The sequence below is a fragment of the Ursus americanus genome, chromosome 1 (assembly GCF_024610735.1).
Source record: "Ursus americanus isolate L20-20 chromosome 1, mUrsAme1.1.p, whole genome shotgun sequence".
NCBI classification, from domain to species: Eukaryota; Metazoa; Chordata; class Mammalia; order Carnivora; family Ursidae; genus Ursus; species Ursus americanus.
This window is the reverse complement of record NC_142127.1, coordinates 99,985,467-100,004,835: the sequence shown is the minus strand read 5'-3', so window position 1 is coordinate 100,004,835 and position 19,369 is coordinate 99,985,467. Positions and strand designations below refer to the sequence as shown.

The 19,369-nt window shown below is 41.1% G+C and overlaps 1 protein-coding gene across 8 annotated transcripts in view; it reads right to left on the bottom strand.

The window, feature by feature from the left end:
• DIS3L2 (DIS3 like 3'-5' exoribonuclease 2) overlaps positions 1 to 19,369 on the bottom strand; it is a 344,150-nt gene that overhangs the window by 287,480 nt on the left and 37,301 nt on the right. For 7 of the 8 annotated variants that reach the window (XR_015725613.1, XR_015725615.1, XR_015725614.1 and 4 more), the window contains exons 2-3: positions 7,271 to 7,419; positions 6,582 to 6,739 (exon numbers count right to left, since the gene is read on the bottom strand). Coding sequence is in view for 4 of the 8 variants with exons in the window: in XM_087864389.1 (XP_087720515.1) it covers positions 6,582 to 6,739; positions 7,271 to 7,322 (210 nt within the window). In the remaining 4 variants the exon portion in view is untranslated. Of the gene's footprint in view, positions 1 to 6,581; positions 6,740 to 7,270; positions 7,420 to 11,397; positions 11,538 to 19,369 lie in introns of those variants that run through there. The other variant, XM_087864397.1, reaches the window with a different exon arrangement.

The following is a 19,369-nucleotide window of genomic DNA, read 5'->3' as shown; positions in this document are numbered from 1 at the left end:
CAAGTCCATTCACTCAAGCTAAATTTTCTAAAAATTCATTTTCTGATTCCAGGCATTGCTTTCTGACCTAAGGTTTGTTTTGTTTTTCCCCCTCAGTTGCTATTCTTCTATCGTCCCTTCCAGTTCAGTGAATGGGTTACAACCTCTGTACCACAGTATAGAGATAAGAATGCCTTCTGCTGTCAAAGGGGCCCTTAAGTACAGAGCACGTAGAGGCTAACAATGGCCTCAAAGGAAAGAGGTTGCTCAGGGCTCCGTCTAGGCTCTATTTAAAAGAATGGATATTAAAAGGACCTTCAAGATTCTACTCTTGATTGTCTATCCCAAACATCCTGATACACAAAAGCATACAGGGAAAGACAGAAGCCTTGTTTAAGAAAAACATTTGCAGTTTGAGTGGAGCATACTCTTAAGAAATTGACCTCAGGAACAGACTCCCTTGGGAGTGCAAATCGTACTGAGGAAAAAGAAACTCTCACAGAATTCCACAGCAGACCAGAGTCTACCCCACAGCCTGATGAAAGAAGCTGTCAGTAAAGCATGTCAAGAAATGGTCTTTTAACTAAAAGAGACTTCCAGCAAAATTTTGTCTTACTCACCTACAAAAGTCCAGGACTTTCATATCCACATTTTTATGACCATTACCTAATCTACTCCAATCCCTCATCGATCATCTTCCTCCTCAACCCTTTCCTAGGCCTAGAACTTGATCAGTGAGGCTCCTACATGCTCCATCTCCTCTCTGAATGCTCCTGAGCTCCTCAACTGAAACCTGGCTGTTCCCTGGGTATGATCACTTCCCTTGAAGTGCTCTCAAAGAGAGTCTATTGTATCTCTCCTATCCCATGTGTCTCAGAGACCAGGAGAAGGCTCCCCCCTGTTTCCCCACTGTAGCTTTAAAAGTATTTTTTTTCCTCCATTCTTGGTCAAAACCCAGATCCTTTGGAGAACACGCCATTACCTCCTGCTATACCTCCTCACTGCTATCATCTTCACATCTTTTGATCATATCCCTGATTCACTAATGCTTTGACTTATAGTTCACTGTCTTCCTCTGCACCGCCATTCCTATAAACACAGAACTTTGCATTCACACAGTTGACCAGACAACCCTAGCCGGACACTCTAGCCACCTTTTCCTCCACCCACCCTAACGACTCTCCCCCATGTTCACTACTGTCTCTTGGCATCATTGCTAATGATACTAACTCCAAACGTGAAAACTCAAATATCACACTTTCTGATCACAGTCTTCTATCCTTCCATCTTGAGTAAGGTAAAAACCCCACTTCAACAATTCTTTGTCTTCACTAAGACTTCCAACCCACGGACCTGATCGCATTTTGTTCCCACACTATGTTTAGTCACTTCCTTGGCTACCTAGTTGCCATGGCCTGTCATTACCTCCTGCCCTTGCAAACCCTGAGTCCTGGGTCCACTCTCCCTCTTCTATTCAACTAGCAAGACCTCACTCTCAGTTAACCCCAACTATCTGCCTTCTCCAGGCTTACACCCAAGGAGCTGAATGTTACTGTAGAAAAATAACACACAACTGGGCTAATTAGCCTAACTTGGCAATCACAAACATGTTTTATTTGGCTTACAGGATGTTTGAGAATACTTAAAGCAAAGGAATTTCACACATAAATATGTATTTCCACATTTTCCTGAAACACCAGCTAACCCTCCATGGCAGCAACCATCTGAGTTGAATAACAAACACTTCTCTTATAGCAATGAAAAAAAAAATACCTCAAATAACACTTATATAAGTATACTACATGTTACACACTGTTTTAAGAGCTTTATATCCATCAACTAATTTAACACTCAAATCAATCCTATGAGGTAGGTACTACTGTCCTCCTTTCTACCAGTGAGAACACCGAGGCGCTGAGAGGTACCCACCTGCACACCACATTCAAGCCCAGCAGTCTGGTTCCAGAGTCCTCGCTCGTAACTGCCTTAGACTGCCTCTGCTCGCCACAGTCATCACCAGGGCCTCTTTGCTCATTTATGCCATCTGTTCCCTTCCCTGAACACCCCAGCACCACCTTCCAGCCCTGTCTTCCCTGTCTCGGTTAATGGCAATATCATCCATCTAATGGCTCGATTCAAAACTTGGAGGTCCTGCTTTATTTCCTCCCTCTGCCTTGCCTTCACATTTAAGCCATCAGCTTCCTGCCAGTCCCAGCTCCACCGCCATCCACTCCCCACTATCTTCAACGCCACCACCCTCTTTCCTTGCCCCGTTTACTCTAACGGCCTTCCACGTGGTCACCCAGCTTCCGCTCGAGTCTATTCACCTCACAACTGCCAGAGAGCTGTTTTTAAAGCATAAAATACATCATGCCCTCTCCCTACCAAAACACTTCAGTTTTAATAAAATCCAATTCTCCTAGCTGTGGCAGCTGCCTGACTCTCCAGCTTATTCCTGTATCATAATTCCCTTTGCTCACTATGCTAATAGCTCCCTTCATGTTCCTCAAAAACACCAAGCCTTTTTTCTGCCTGCCATTCTTCCGCTAGCTGGTCTCTCTGCCTATAATGTTCTTTGCCTAATTCTCCTGAAAGCTGGCTCATTTTCACCCTTCAGATCTCAGCTCAGAAATCACCTGCTCAGAGCAGCCTAACCACCCCATGTAAAGTGGCTCTAATTCTTCTTCCTCATCTTTCTTACTTCCCTGGCAGCGCTCAGCACATGCTGTAATTCCCTCTTTATGTCTTGGGGTGTGTTTGCCCGTCTCCCCCAGTGAATCACCTATCTCACTCGCTGGTATATGCCTGGCACTTAGTAGACAGTCAAGAAACATGAGCTAGTTAATGAATGTCTACAGAGTTGAAGCTCTCCCCCAGCCCTGGCAGTAACCGTATGAAGATCACCTGTGCCTGCTGAATGGCTGGGCCGTCCACTGTAATGTCACCTCTGTTTTTCTCTTTAATTCATACCCAAATGTTCTCCAGCTGATTTCACTCTTAACAAATGGTGAAGGTCCTAGAAACTAGAAGGTCCTAGAAACCCATCCTGTCCTATCTTCTCAGACTAGGAATTCTTGTAAGGTCCAATAACAACTTCACACCAATATTCTATTTTAGGGGGGGACTCTGACATCATGCCTCAGGCTGCTCTGGTGGATCAACCTGAGCCACCTTCCGCCAAAGCATCATCTGAGATCAGGAAAACAGCCATTTCTACCATTATACCCATGTCACTCTGGTCATCACCCCAAACCTGAGTCCCCTCTAGGCCTATCCCATACTTTCATTTTTTCCAACACCTCCTACAACAATCTCCTATACTGCACCTACAGAGAAAAGATGTACGTATGATGTGAGAACTTGTTTGTAAAAAAAATTTTTTTTCAAAATTACGTGTACATGATCATGTGTTACTGCTAATCAGTTCAAACACAGGAAAGAGATTCCTTCGGTCACTATGGATTCCTCATCCCCACATAGGACAAAACACCAATGAAATGTCAAATTATTGTTCAAAGTATTGAAAACAAAATAAAAGTATTATTCCACTCCTATTTTTAAAATACCTTCTTAATATCTCTTAATAAATGTTTCTTCTCTGGATGGGGAGAAAAAAGGGATGTCACGATATACTTAAATTTGAATATAAAAGTTAACAAATACTTACAAGTATATCTAGCAAGTTTACTTTTCTCCAATAGCATCTAAATAGCTTTTCTTGTCTAGCTTTTTATCTTCCCCATCCAGGCCTGCACACATAAAGTTCATATCAGAAAGCAGATGGACTCTGTTTCCCTGCCTATGAAAATCTTATTTACAGTGTTGTATATTTCACACGATGACCTCATATCTGGAACCCATTCCTCTCCCCATCTGCAAAGAACAACTGTTCTCATCTGTGGGGGGAGGCTCTGGCTGCAGAGTCTCATGATGTCACAAGCCAGGAGGAATTACTTACAAACTCCTGGGAAAGAGAGTTGTTATATTGATCAGCTTTTTGTTTTGTTTTAATATCAGCAGAGTTGTTTCAAAAGCAAGAATAGGAAGGAGCAAAAACTGTATCATTCCAGAATATTTTCGTCACCCTATCTCTATAAATTCTATAACCAAAACTACAAGCAATTTTTCTTCCAAGTTATAACAACTGAGTTTCCCTCACCCTTCTTCAAAAGACACAGAACCTTGATCCTTTATTCACTCAGTAAATAAATATTTATTCAATATAAACTCATTATGCATCAATCAAATGCCACACACTGGGCTAATCTGTGGGAATAAGGTACAAGCCTCCCCACAAGAAAGTGAATGGTCTATTTGAGGAAACATAAATACCAAGAAATGGTAGTAAGTTTAGAATAAAGGGTAAACAACGAAGTCAGCTTCAAGAAAGTAATCATGGCCAATTCTGCTTGGAGAATTAAGATAAGACTTCTCAAAGGGGGTAACATTTAGGTAGGGACTTAAAGTTCAAGCATGATTATATCAAGATAATGGGAATAAGAATTCCAAGCACTAGGAACAGTGTGTACCGAGTCATGGAAAAATCAAAGAGCAGAGTTTTTACAGGAAAGGTCTTAAAGATCAGGGTGAATAGAGCAGCATGTACCTGAAGAAGAGTGGCAGGAGATGAAAATGGGAAAGGCACAAAGGGTTCTTGTACATGAAACAAGATGAGGGACAAGAAACTTGTAAATAAAATGGAGTTTAGTATGTGGATAAAGAGCAAATGAATGGATTAATGAAGGGACAAATGTCCAAATGCAGCTTCAATTCTCCTAAGAGAGGCCTCATCAAAGAAATACAAGGGAATTTTAAAAAGGGGGGGAGGGGGACTAATAGTACCTCTAAAATCAGAAAGATCAACTTGTTTGTTAAGGTTTTCCATTCAAGAGTCAATAAAAACACTAACGCAAAAAGATACGAGCACTCCATGTTCACTGCAGGACTATATATAATAGACAAGTTATGAAAACAACCGAAATGTCCACTGATGGAGAAATGGAAAAAGAAATTATGGTGTATACACACACACACACACACACACACACACACACACACTGGAATATTACTCAGCAATAAAAAAGGATGATACCTTGCCATTTGTGACCACATGGATGGACCTCAAAGACATTATGCTAAGTGAAACAGGTCAAACAGAGAAAGACAAATACTGTTGGATCTCTTAAATGTGGAATCTTAAAAAAAAAAAAAAAAAAAAAAAGCTCAGAGATAGAGGCTGGTAGTTGCCAGAGGAGGTGGGGATACAGGGCAAGGGCAGGGGGTTGATGAAGGGGGTCAAAAGGTTACAATCAAACAAACAAAAAAAAGAATCTACATTAATCATATGTGCACTTGGCCAAAGGTAAATACAAAAAGGTGATTAAAAAGGAAAAGAAGATGACAGTATCTGTTCACTGGCTGGATCTTCAGCCAAACCCACAAATATAGAAGCTGGACTCTCAGAATGAGAGAAATGAGAGAATGTGTTCAGAATGGAACACAACCAAATTTTCAAGTGAGCCAGGTAACACATGGCAATACCTCTATATACCAATTCGATAATGATAAAATATACTTAATTCAAGAATATGTGCCCCTGCCTCACTCTCCATCTCATTACCTACTTCCTGCCTCATATTTCCTGCCTAAGGAGACCTAAACTGCCTTACTCCACATTGTTTCACAAGCCATGTTCTCATCGCTGCCACTACCTCTCTACACCTCCTTCTCACACACATATCACTCATGTAATAGGCCCCAACTAGTTGTCCTTCGATATCCACCAAGAAGTCACCTCCTCCAGGCTCCCAGTCCCCCCCCCCAACACCCTCCCATACACCCTGGAAACACGTTTATTTGAGCACTTACCCTTTATCCCCAAATCATCCATTCCCATGACTGCCTGCCCGCACTGGGCTGGGAGCTCACAGCACAGAAAGCCGGTCTCAACCGTCTTCATTGCGAGAGCACCCAGGCAGCACACTCCTAACTATGAACTGTTCCCGGGTCACGGTGGACGTTCAACAAACTTCTGCTGAGCCAAACCACTGAACTAGCTTATGAAAGTATTTTGTAAACTATAAAGCACTCAACAAATATTGTCTGGTGCTGTTTACTGGTTCCTTTTCAACCCTAGTCTCCATCATTTAGTATCCATGTAATCCAGGCAAACTGAACTATCAATGCTCCTTACAGCCAAACCCTATTTCGCACTTCCGTCTGAGTAGCGCACACTGGTCTCCCCATCCGTAAAGCTCTTTCTCGTATCTTCACTTGTTCCAACTGGGCCAATTCATGGCCTGGTCCAAATATATCCTTTCCAATAAAACATTCTTAAACAAAAAACAACAATAACAAAACACACACACACATTCCTAGACAACCCTAACTGGAAGTAATGGCTCCTTCCTCTCAAATCTCAGAGCACTTGGTCTGTCTGTCTTGTGGTGCTTACCATCCCGAACTGCACTGTAGGTGTAAGAAGTGGGAAGCCCTGTGCCTGCTCTCTCACCATGTCTCTCAAGCACACAGTGCAAAACAATAAACAGTTTAATGAGCAATAGACATAGTCAAGGAATAGCCGTGTCGTATGTTTTAAGCACCTGGATAAGTGTTCCTCTCTTCAAGCCTTCTGAGATATCCTCCTTGGACATGTAGGTTTCAAATATGCTCTTTTTCTTCCCTCGTATGGACTTGTTCTTTGACTTTTTGTCACCTGGCGAAGCACCAACACCATGTGGGCCAACCACAGAGGACACACCTAGAAACATGAGGCAGCAATCAACTCTTTCCTCAACCAAACATCTCTGTATTTTTAAACTGGGGATATTTTACCTTTTTTTTAACACAGAAAGACTAATAAAAGAATGAAGTGCTCTGATAATGACTTTAAATAGTCACAAAAAGAAAAGAATGGGTAAGGAAACATGAATAAAACGTACACAGATGAGACTTAAGTTTTAAATCAGCACCACAACCTGCACAGAACATAATCTCAATAATGGGTTCAATATGCTTTGCTGTTTATAGACACAAACTTTTAAAATAGGAATTACTAAAAGATCGTCTCTTTTCTGGAGGAAACTAAACAGCTGTACTCAATATAACAATAAATTAAGACAACAAGAAATCACACTTAATTCTAGAATAAATAACATGGAAGAATATTTAACAGGTCAATGAAAGAATTATAGTGCCCCTCTGCCCTAAGACCCGCCCTGCGCCTCCATTCCACTGTTATTTTATCTCAGGTCTCCAGTTGCCGGAATAGACTCCATTTTCCTTTTGCTACCTCTGGGGGTCCCCAGGGGCCGGAGGTTCAGCCTGCAGTCAGGATGGCTCATTACTGGTTCCAAGGTCGCCTCTTCTCTCCAAATCCAGGGGGGCCTCCACGGCTCAGCTCAGAGTTCTTCCTGCCTTGAGGAGCTCAGTTGTCACTAGCTGAAACCAAAGAGAGACAGGTGACTGACTGACAAGCAGTTAACCTGTGGCCTCCCCTGTACTCTCAGAAATGTAGTACGTGTGTGATACAAACAACAGGGGGGCGGGGGGCCTCCTGGGTCCCAGTGTCACTTTCTCTTAGGCAGTTAGACAAGTGCACCATCTGTCCTGAGTTTCTTTTTAAGGTATCGCGAGCCTGCTTCTTTGGGCCACTTCAACTAAAAACCTCCACAAACGGGGCAATGAGGCAGAGATGAAAGAGCTCTGCAGTTCTGTTTGGCTTCTGAAATAGGTAAGAGTGGGAGGGAATAGAATTTTGAAAAACGTATAAAGATCTGTAATCTTAAAGGCCATAGTGAAATACATACTAAACTAGGAATCAAAAGATGCAGCATTTACTAAATTCCACGTCGGACGAATGACATTCGTCTATGAAACCCAGTAAATCAATTCCTTTGGAATTCATCATCAAAACCTAATTCATGGCCATAACCGGATATCCAAAACTATGCAGGGAACCCCAGGTGGTTCACTAGCTTTCAAAAAACGGCAACACTGCAGTTAGACATCTATTTCCCTACTCTTACCTGACATCACTTCAAACCAATCATCTGTCCGCAAGCCCGGGCAGCTGCTTCTAAGGAATAGAAGGCAGCTGCCTGGATCCGTAGACTGGAATCCAGGGCCCTGGAGCCGGCCCCTGGCCTTCCACCTGGATACTGAACACATCATCACAACTTCTACTTTCTACTCTCAGCTGGCCACCAGCCCAGGGATTCAAGCCTATACTTGCAAATTTCCAAAATCCTGGTGGGCAGGCTTCTTTCCCATAAAATGGATCAAGATGTCATTCTCAACACTAGCTTCCATTTCCTGTAAATTTCCCACACACATCCTTCATTGAAATGACATAATTTTTCTTTAAAGTGAAATTTATACTAACTCAGGAAAAGAGAAGCTACAAAGACAAAGGGTAATAGGCCACTTAGCAATACATGAAGAGATTCGGGATAAAGTAAAAAATAAAAAAAATAAAATAAAAAGCAAGAAGGGAAAGAAACAGATGGTCTTAGATAAACAACAAGGTAATGGGAAGGGCATACAGAGGAGGCCAGGCTGTCTGATGGTTTAATTCAGAAGGCATTCATCCATTTATTAATTCAACAAATACTTGGACAATGTACTATACTAGCACAATGAAGAATACAAAAGCTAATTAGATTTATAAAAATCATGTTGAAATAACAATACAAGTTGGGAAGTGATAAGCACTCTATTTTTTTAAGCATGGGTAAATGTACTTATGATCATAGAAAGAAAGCATCTCTAGGTCAGGAAATCTGAGAGAGCTTCAGCAAAGATGTGAAGGAAGAACTGAGAATGTGAGAAAAGCATGCTGCTGGCAAAAGGAAACAAAAATAGAGACACAAACAGAAAAACACAGGCAGGCTCTTACAACATTAATTCCATTTGGAGTGAGTCCAGCCTGTATGAAGGGAGGCAGTGGCAAGGAAAATAAAACAAGTTGGAAGGTCTAGAAAACCAGCCCGTTTTTCAAAGGCAGTAGGGAATTTCTGAAGCATGAATGAGCAGAAGAGAAGAACAACATATCAGAATTGTGTTTCAGGAAAAATGAACCTGGCACAGGATTCAGAGTCATGTGGAATTGAGAAAGACAGCGGCAGCTGCACCTTAGGAAAGAACAAGGACAGGGGAGAAAGGAAGGAAGGCCTGAACTAGAGCCGAACAAACACACACTGAGAAGAAGAAACCCGTGACATGGTATTATTACAGAGGACAAACGGCACCACTTGGCAGCCAGGCAGATCTGGAGTCTCAAGAGCAAGAAGGTGGGAAATGTTCACAATTTCAAGCAAGGAGACTGGGAGATGATAACGTCACTGAGTTAAATAAAGATAATGAATTCTACCTAGGGTGTTCCCTATCTCTACGTGAACATATACCTCTATGTATACCTGTACATATGGAAATGTGCCTCTATGTATACCTCTACCCCAAATACTTGGAAACTAGAGCATAAATTAGATAAATTAGCCAGCCATTTGCATAAAAATGGTAACGCAGAGTTTTCTATAATGGACAAGACTGCCAAGAAAAGCTAAGCTGATAGATACAGTAGGGGCCCAGGACAAAATCTGGGTTAGGCAATTTTTAGGAAATGCAAAGAAGTAGTAGAAAATATAACAAAGAAACTAACAAAGATGTAGGAAGGAACCAACAGAGCCAAATGTTAATAAGAAAACAGGAAGAAGATAACTTCCAAAGGAGAATGAGTTAATGATTATGGTTGACAACCACTACTGAGTAAGAATACAACTCATGGCAGCCTTGGGTAAGGAGAAGGGTTGGGGGCAAACTGCAAGCAGAAAAAAGACAATACAAAAACAAAAGCCAAAATTGAAAAATGGATGCTCTGTGTCAAGTCCTGACGCAGGCAAGAGCTCAAAACCGACTGCCAGTTAAGTGAAATGAAGACAGAGATCTCAACTCAAATATCCCAAGATCAGCTGCATCTCTAATTTTCCTTCACAGCAAATACCCCCCACAGTTGGTGTGATTTATACCTAACCTGTCTCTCTAGCTCAGGAAGACAAGGAATGTCCAGTTGGGTTCATGACTCCTATCGTACTGGGGGTGGAATATGTGTTCATTATTCACTCCTTAAATGAGGAGATGAGTTTATGTTCAGGAATAAGCAGTGAGAACACCTAAGCAGAGCAGGGTCATTCAGAGAAATTACACTAAAAACAGGTCAGCAAAGAACAGGAAAAGAACACAGGACCCAGGAAACAAAGTTGGCAAGAGTAAGCCAAATAGCTGGGCAGAGAATCAGTTGCCTTTGGGTATCAAAGTACTGGAAGGAGATGGAAAGATTCCAAACAGAGAATATACTAAGCAGAAGATTAATGAACAAGCAACCTTCCCAGAAACATGGGTCTAAAGGTCCATAAACCGAAGAGAAATCCTGGGCACCCCTACCTTAACACACGGAAAGGACAAGTCAATTTCTAATCCTCCTCAGCTTTCAGAATGAGGGACACTGATGTACTGCCCAAATGCCCACTGGTTCCTTGAGAGGGTGTCTTATCATGGAAATAGCTGTATATTCTGAAGAGCTGGGCTGGGGTTAGGATGAACAGGAAGTAATGGTCAACAGTGTCCCATGGTACAAAAAAGCAGGATTAAGGCAGAATGGGGGGAAAGGCACTAGACTTGAGAAGGAGTAAATCTGAAGAAATAATCTAGGTGAAAGAAGCGGTGTCTTGGGACCCTTTATATTCCCCAAACCTAGCACAATGCATAGTGCAGAGCAGAAGCTCAAAAATTTGAATAAATGAAGCCCATCTGAAACAGAAACCAGCTTACAATGAAGATCACTAATGAGAAAGTGAAGTAGCAGGGCCAGGACTAGGGTGAGGCAAGCCAGGCACCTAGGATGCAAAATTCATAAAAGCAAAATCATGTAAGTACCAACCCTGCATCCTGCACTTGCAGGACTTCAAGAGAGACTCCTGAAATGTTTGTGCCCTAGGCATCTCGCTCACCTTACCCTATATCTCAGCCCTGATAAGAAGCAAGAGCAGATGAAATTTATGAACCTGGGCACTAAAGGAAACCCAAGGAGATAAAATCAAAAGAAAAGTTTGAAGAGAGAAAAGGTTGAGCCTATTCAGAAGCTAAGATGGAGCCAACAGAAAGCAAGACATGGTAAAAACAAATGAAAGAACACACTATTTATGAAATAAATTTTTAGAAAGTTTAAAATAAACCTCACTGAAATTAGAGAAATAAACAATTTACATTACAAATAATTGGGAAACACATGAAATAGCCAACAAGTTGTATTAAGACACTACTTAACCAAATTGCCAAAACAGTACTACTTAAAACATGTTCTAAAATAAAATTCACTTTGAGTAAAATTTAAATGTTTAAAAATGAGGAAGACAGGGGCACCTGGGTGGCTCAGTCGGTTGGACATCTGCCTTCAGCTCAGGTCATGATCCCAGGATCCTGGGATCGAGCCCGGTGTCAGGCTCTCTGCTCAGTGGAGTGTCTGCTTCTCCCTCTCCCTCTGCTGCTCCCCCTGCTTGTGCTTTCTCTAGCTCTCTCTCTCCTGCTCTCTGTCAAATAAATAAATAAAATCTTTAAACAAAAAAAATGAGGGAGACAGAGGGGTCTCTGGGTGGCTCAGTCGGTTAAGTGTCCGACTCTTGATTTCAGCTCAGGTCTTGATCTCAGGGTGGTGAGATCAAGTCCCACATCGGGCTCTGCACTGGGCATGGAATCTGCTTAAGATTCTCTCTCTTCCTCTCTCCTTCCCCACCACCGCCACACACCACAAATGTGTGCGCACGCACACACACATACACATGCTCTCTAAAAAAAGAAAAAGTTTGTGTGTGTGTGTGTGTATGAGAGACACAGAAAAAGAGACAGAGGGACAGAGAAGACACGGGAAAGGATGCCCAGAATGGTTGAATAAGGAATTTGACAAATATTATCCCCTAGAACAAAAATAACAATAAAACTGGATAAAATTATCAAAACCAACTATTTAAGGATCTGCGTATTGACCAAAGACATACAAAAAATTGAGAAGTGTTTATTCAGGAAAATCTACTGAATCTCGTTAAGAACAATGGAAGTGTGTGGTGGTTTAACCTGTAGCTCCCACCATCCCACACCCACTCCCAATTCCTTGGTATTAAAGTCCCACCAGGGCAGGGCAAGCTGTGAAGACTGGCAGATCCACTTAGCCAGAGGGAGCTAAAGTTCTTTGGAGTAGAGCAAGAAGAATTCCATGCCCAGGGGCATTCTCAAAAACAATAATAATTCCAGGCACCAAAAAAAAAAAAAAAAATTAGGAAGGCCAATATCACAACTAGTCTGCATCTGCAATACTAGTTAGGGCAAGCTACAAATCAGGAAACCAACCAGAAATTTAACAGGGAGAATTAGGAATGAGACAACCAAAGTGGGCCTTGACAATTTACTTTTTCCTGCTATGTGCATGAACAGGACTTTAAACATAAGCAAAAGAAATGAGAAGACCCTAGAGAGCTACTCATCCCTGGATGAATGTGAGCCTTGCAAATGCAGAAAGCAAAAGCCTGGGCTGACATGTAAACTGTCTGAACTTTGAATGCATTCCCCCAAGTCTCATGAGAACCACTGATAAAGGATGGGGGCCTCACTGTTTCAGAGTTTAAACACAACCCTGAGAATCATAGGCTGACCATTAAGAGATGCTTACCTGAGGGCAACTACAAGAAAGTTAGCCTTAAAAATAAAAACAAGAAACGAAGAACTATCAGAGACATCAGCATCCATACACTGTGGGAGAAACAGACTCTAAAGAATAAGTCCAGACAAGTTACTACACAAACAAAAAGAACAACCAACTCTGGGGAAAAAGAAATCAGAATGCAGAATATATTATCAAAAATGTCCAGGTTTCAACAAAGACTTATAACATGGGCAATAAACAGAAAAGTGTGACCCATACATGGGAGATGGGGGGACAGCAGTTTCAATAAAAAATGTCTCAGGGGAAGCCTAGATTTCAGACTTAGGTAAAAGAAACTTCAAAGCAGGTATTACAAGTATGTTCAAAGAACTAAAAGAAACCACTTATAAAGTAAAGGAAAGTATGATGACGATAACCTGTCAAATAGAAAATATCAATAGAGAGGGGTGCCTTGGCGGCTCAGTTGGTTGAATGTCTAACTCCTGATTTCAGCTCAGGTCATGATCTCAGGGTTGTGGGAATGAGACTGGCATTGGGCTCCGTGCTGAGCAGGGAGCCTGCTTGAGTTTCTCTCTCCCTCCCTCCCTCCCTCTCTCTCTCTCTCACTCACTCTGCCCTTCACCCCACTCTCTCTAAAAATATAAGTAAGGGGCTTCTGAGGGACTCAGCTGGTTAAGCATCTGCCTTCAGCTCAGGTCACGATCCCAGGGTACTAGGATCAAGCCGCATGTCAGGGCTCCCTGCTCAACAGAGAGTCTGTTTCTCCCTCTCCCTCTGCCTCTGCTCCTGCTCTCTCTTCTCTTGCTATCTCGAGTGCACTCTCTCTCAAATAAAATCTTTTTTAAAAAATAATAAAAAGAAAATTTTAAAAAGAAAATATCAATACACAGAAATTTGTTTTAAAAAGTAAATTCCAAGTTGAAAGACAGAACTAAAATAAAAAACTCACTAAACCTGAAAATAAAAATGATCAATCAAGATGATCCAACATAAAAGAAAGGAAGAAAGAAATATGAAGTAAAATTATTTTTTAAAAATCCAATAAAAACTTGTGATAAAGAGGGGCGCCTGGGTGGCACAGCGGTTAAGCGTTTGCCTTCGGCTCAGGGCGTGATCCTGGCGTTACGGGATCGAGCCCCACGTCAGGCTCCTCCACTATGAGCCTGCTTCTTCCTCTCCCACTCCCCCTGCTTGTGTTCCCTCTCTCGTTGGCTGTCTCTATCTCTGTCAAATAAATAAATAAAATCTTTAAAAAAAAAAAAAAACCCTGTGATAAAGAGTCTAGCTCCATTTTTCAATGTTTGACTTCACCTCCCTTTTCCCCTTTGATCCACCTGTACAGCTTGATAAGACAGTCCATGTGCCCCCCAACCTTTGGCCCCAGGGGGAAATTCGAATTTCACAAATTCCCAGTCTGCACATAGGAACTTCTCTCCAGTCCCCTAGCCATGATAAAGAACTAACCCACTCCTTCTGCCTCACTCAAGCCAGGCCAGACATGCCTGTACCCACCCTACTCTGCCAAGGAGTCTCTTAGGTGAGTAATAAGTTCTCTCTCAAATTCTCCTGTTACATAGGGTTATATAGGGCAATCAATATACATTGATTGGGGTCCATTCCACATTCACAGGGTGACCACAGAACAGGAGTGAAAGAGGGTACCTCTCTCCTAACCTTACAGGAAAGGATTATAAGGGATTACAGACAGCCAACGAGATAACTGAGAAGAAATGGACAAATTCTTAGAAAGACACAAATTACTAAAGCTGACTTAAGAAAAAACAGAAAATGTAAACAGACATATAACAAGAAATTGAATTAGTAATTTTAAATCTTCTAATAAAGAAAGCTCAGATAAATTCTACCAAACACTGAAAGAAAAAATAATAGTAATCCTTCACAACTCTTCCATAAAACAGAGAAAATATTTCCCAACTCATTCCACAAGGATAGTATTTCCCAATACCAAAGGCAGAAAAAGACATCATAAGAAAAAAAAATACTACCTTAACATATAAAATAATTTGGATTTTTAAATTTCTTCAGTTTTAGTAATTTGCATCTTTCTAGAAATTTATCAATTTCATCTAAACTTTCCCTTCATGAGGGGGCAGAATGTTGTTCCAAATATACTTGTGATTTTCTTAGTACATATAGTAGTGCTGTCCTTTCTGAAATTATGGAAATTTCCAATATCTGTGCTGTCCAGTATGATAGCCACAAACCACATATCTTTTGAGCATTTTAAAGAGTTCCTGTCAGGTCTGAAACATTTGAATTTCATCTTTATTCTTCTAGGAAATTTTTACAGGTTTTAGAATTCTAGATTGTCAGTTATTTTCTCTCAGTAATTTGAAGATGTCATCCCATTGTCTTCTGGCTGTCAATGTTTCTGTTGAGAAGTCAGTCATTAATCTAATTTTCTATCCTTTTAAAATGTACTATTCCGGGGCACTTGGGTGGCTCAGTCGTTAAGCATCTGCCTTCGGCTCAGGGCATGATCCCGGCGTTCTGGGATTGAGCCCCACATCAGGCTCTTCCACTGGGAGCCTGCTTCTTCCTCTCCCACTCCCCCTGCTTGTGTTCCCTCTCTCACTGGCTGTCTCTCTCTGTCAAATAAATAAATAAAATCTTTAAAAAATAAAAATAAAGTATACTATTCCCTCTCCATATCTACAGCAGCTTTTGAAATTTTTCTCTTCATCTTTGGTTTTCTACCAATTTACTACAATATACTAAGGTATGGATTTTTTTTTATTACTGCTTGGTGTAAGCAATATACTATTATCTGATAGCTTTCATCAGTTATGAAAAGTCTTCAGCCAATCTTGTCCCATAACCCTTCTGCCCCATTCTCTCTCAACCCTTTGTGCGGAACTTCAATTACACACTTCTGACCTTTCAGTGTCTCTATGTCTTCCTCAATCTCTTCAGTAATTCCTTCACTTCTCTAATTCTCTATCAGCTCTCATCTTCCATCAAACTACCCCATAAAGTTCTTAATTTTAGTTATTATGCTTTCAAGTCTAGATTTTCTTTTTTTCCTTTTAAAAGTTTCCAGTTTTCTGCTAAAAAATGGTAAATCTTGTCCTTTGTCTCTATGAACAAGGAAAGCATACCTATATTAAAGTTGCTCCTGAAAACTCCAATAACAGAGGCCTGGATGGATCTAACACTATCTTCCGTTATTTCTATTTGATTTTGTTCATGTTTTTGACCATTTGTGCCTGATTTTTTTTATTATGGACTAGACATTATATTTCCAAGATTTCTGTAGCGGTAATTTGAGGCCTAGTATAATGCTACCATCTTCACTGGATTTTCATTTGCTTGTGCCAAGCACCTGAGACAAACACAATAAATTACCTCAACCTGCTTTCAGTATCTAAATGCATTCAAAGTAGAGATACAGTTTCTGTGACGGCCTATCTATATCCACTTCAACCTTACTTGTGGATTGTAGCCCTTCAGGATCCCGATCCCAAATAACAGTGGTTCACCAGGACCACACAGTCCCCACATTAGCAGGGCCTAAATTCCAATTCCTTTCTCTTTAGCCCAAAGATAATATCAAGTACACACTGCTCAGTTTTTCAGCTTCTCAGTCATTCAGGTGATCTCTCTAAAAACTAGTAAGTATCCACAGGAGACAACCCTAAATACTAGCTTTATCTCTCCAAACCTTTATTCTTCCTAGATATTCACTCTCTTATTACCTCTTAAATACCCTCAACAGATTTTTTTGGTGATGGGCATAAGCCAGCTTTTCTAACTGTTGTCAGAAGGAAGACTGGTTTCCAACTATTTTCTATGCCAAAACTGGAAGCGTCAACCCCACTCTTAACTCTCATTTTCAGTCAATACCTTAAATTCCCAACTCCCTCCTATATGACTCACTCCTCTCTCAGACAAAAATTCTCCATAATTTCATGTATCCTCTCCTCCTTTCCTGCAATATGTTGGCTAACTGAATTTAAATTTTTTAAAAATTTTTTTTAAAAAGAAAGTTAGAAAGGTCCCTACAGGGATGCCTGGGTGGCTCAGTTGATTAAGCATCTGACTCTTGGTTTCAGCTCAAGTCATGACCTCAGGGTTGTGGGATCAAGCCTCGCATCAGGCTCCTCGCTCAGCGTGGAGTCTGCTTGAGATTCTCTCTCTTGACCTCTCCCTCTACCCCTCCCCCTGCTCATGCACTCTCTCTCTCTCTCTAAAATAAATAAATAAGTCTTCCCCCCAAAAAAAAGTCCCTGTATGTTTACAACCTAACCTCCTCAATTTGTGTTCTTCACCCTTATTTTTATCTATCTACTCTAGAACTTTACCACACTCATTATTCTCCCCTGTAGCTGCCTCCACAAAAGCATACAACCTGTATAATGACCTACCCCTGTTCTCCTGTTCAATTCAAGCTACCAGCTACCATTTCATTTCCCTCACTCCCATCTCTGCCAAAGTTTAAAAATGTGGTCTAGACTCATAACTCTATTTCCCCATGACAGAGTCTTTAATCCTCCCTGGAATATAACTTTTGTCCTCATCTCTACAATGAAATAGGGCTTTTGGTATTCCTAAAGAGGAAAATCTTCATTACTAAAACAAGAGCATACTCAGTTAATTTTTCCTAAACCCTCTAGTACAGGATGCCACTGACCATGCCCCTAGACTATAAACTCTTCTCCCTTGCCCCTTCAGGACACCACAGTCTCCTGGCTCCTCCGACTCTCTGCAATTTTCAAATTTTCCTGCTGACTCCTCTTCTTCGACTTATCCCTTAAGTCTCTGCCATTTACAAGATCCTATTCTTTTTTTTTTTTTAAGACTTATTTATTTATTTGAGAGGCAGAAAGAGGGAATGAGTGGGAGGGAGAGAAAGAATCTGAAGCAGACTATAGCTGAGCACAGAGACTGACGCAGGGCTCGATCCCATGACTGTGAGATCATGACCTGAGCCAAAACCAACAGTCAGACGCTTAACCAACTGAGTCACCCAGGCACCCCTGCAAGATCCTATTCTTAAGCCTCATCTCACTTCTCTGTTAAAGAATTTTAAATGTACATCTCCAGTCCTGCTTTCTGAAGCTCTTCTTTAACTTTCCAACTTCCTGCTCATTAATATTGGCAAGCACTTTGAATGTAACATGTTTCTCATTCAAGTTATTATTCTCCTCAAACTAGATTTTCCGCCTGCATACTTACTGCATCCAGATTAATGACATCATTATCATCCCTGGGCAGCAAACAGTAGTCATCTAATCTCTTTCTCTCCATTAATAATATTCTATTACCAAATTCCATTGCTTCTACCTTCAAAATGTGTCCTAAATAGATTCTCTCCTTTCCAACTTGATCAGCACTGTCTGAAATCAAGTTGTTGCAAAAGAATAGCCTAAAGATTAGAAGTTTCTTAACAGGTCTCTTAACCACTAATTTCTTTTCTTCAATCCATATTTCACACAAGAGGTATCTTATCAAGGGCTTTTTCAAAACCTTTCAGGGTTCCTCACTGCAACTCTGTAATCTAACCTACTGCAATGGTTAATTTTATATGTCAACATGACTGGATCACAGAGTCTCCAGATATTTAGCTAAACATTATTTCACGGTGTGTCTGTGAGGGTTTCTGGATGAAATTAGCATTTGAATTGGTGGACTCAGTAAAGCAGTCCACTCTCTTCAACGTGGGTACGCATCATCCAATCTGTTAAGGGCCTAAATAGAACAAAAAGGCCAAGGAAAGAAGAATTTGGCCCCTCCAGTCTGATCACTTGAGCTGGGACATGGATCTTCTGTTCTCAGCACTTAGTTCTCAGATCCTCAGACTGGACTGAAAGCTACATCATTGGCTCCCCTGATTCTTAGAACTTCAGACCCAGAATGAATTATATTACTACTTTTCCAGGGTCTTCAGCTTACAGACAGCAGACTGTGGAACTTCTCAGCTTCCATGATTGCATGAGCCAATCCCTATAATAAATATCTTCCTATATCTATATCCTATTTGTTCTGTTTCTCTAGAGAACTCTAACACACTCATCTTTCAGGTCTCATCTCTCACTAAAGGTTTTTTCAATATCACACTAGGTGAATTCTTAATGAAAATAATAAGTTGGGAAAGGCCAAGTTTGGCATCAAAGCCTGAAAAATGACTTTAAAACAAACTGAGTTAACAACTATAAACTCTAGGTGGAGGGGGGGTAGAAATCAAGAACTACTTGAAGATTCTGAAGAGTAAACAAAAGAAACAGATTAGGAGGAGAAATCTAGAGACACAACTGGCATCGAAGTGAGTTCCATGTGTCTGGTTCTTGGTTTTTTGGTTTGGGGGCTTTGGAGGGGGGGCACTGCTTTTCCCTACAGACAGGCCACAGTCACAGGAGTGAGCAGTAGAGGCAGCTGAAACTTCAAGAGAAATCCTACAGACTGGCCAGAAGGAAGGCAAAAGAACCTGGGCAACCACAGGTGGCTGCCAAGGGCAATCTAGAATAGGAGAGCTGAAGAAGGGATTCCCCTAATTCTTATCAACACTGTGCAAGACTCAGGCTGACTCCTTAAAACTGTAGATGTGTAGGACAGACCCAAAAGAACATCATAAAGGCTTAAAAAATTGAACTGAAATGCAAACCTACAGGAGACAAGACTTATAGTCTGAGCCTAATGCAGTCTGAGGCTAACTGTGAA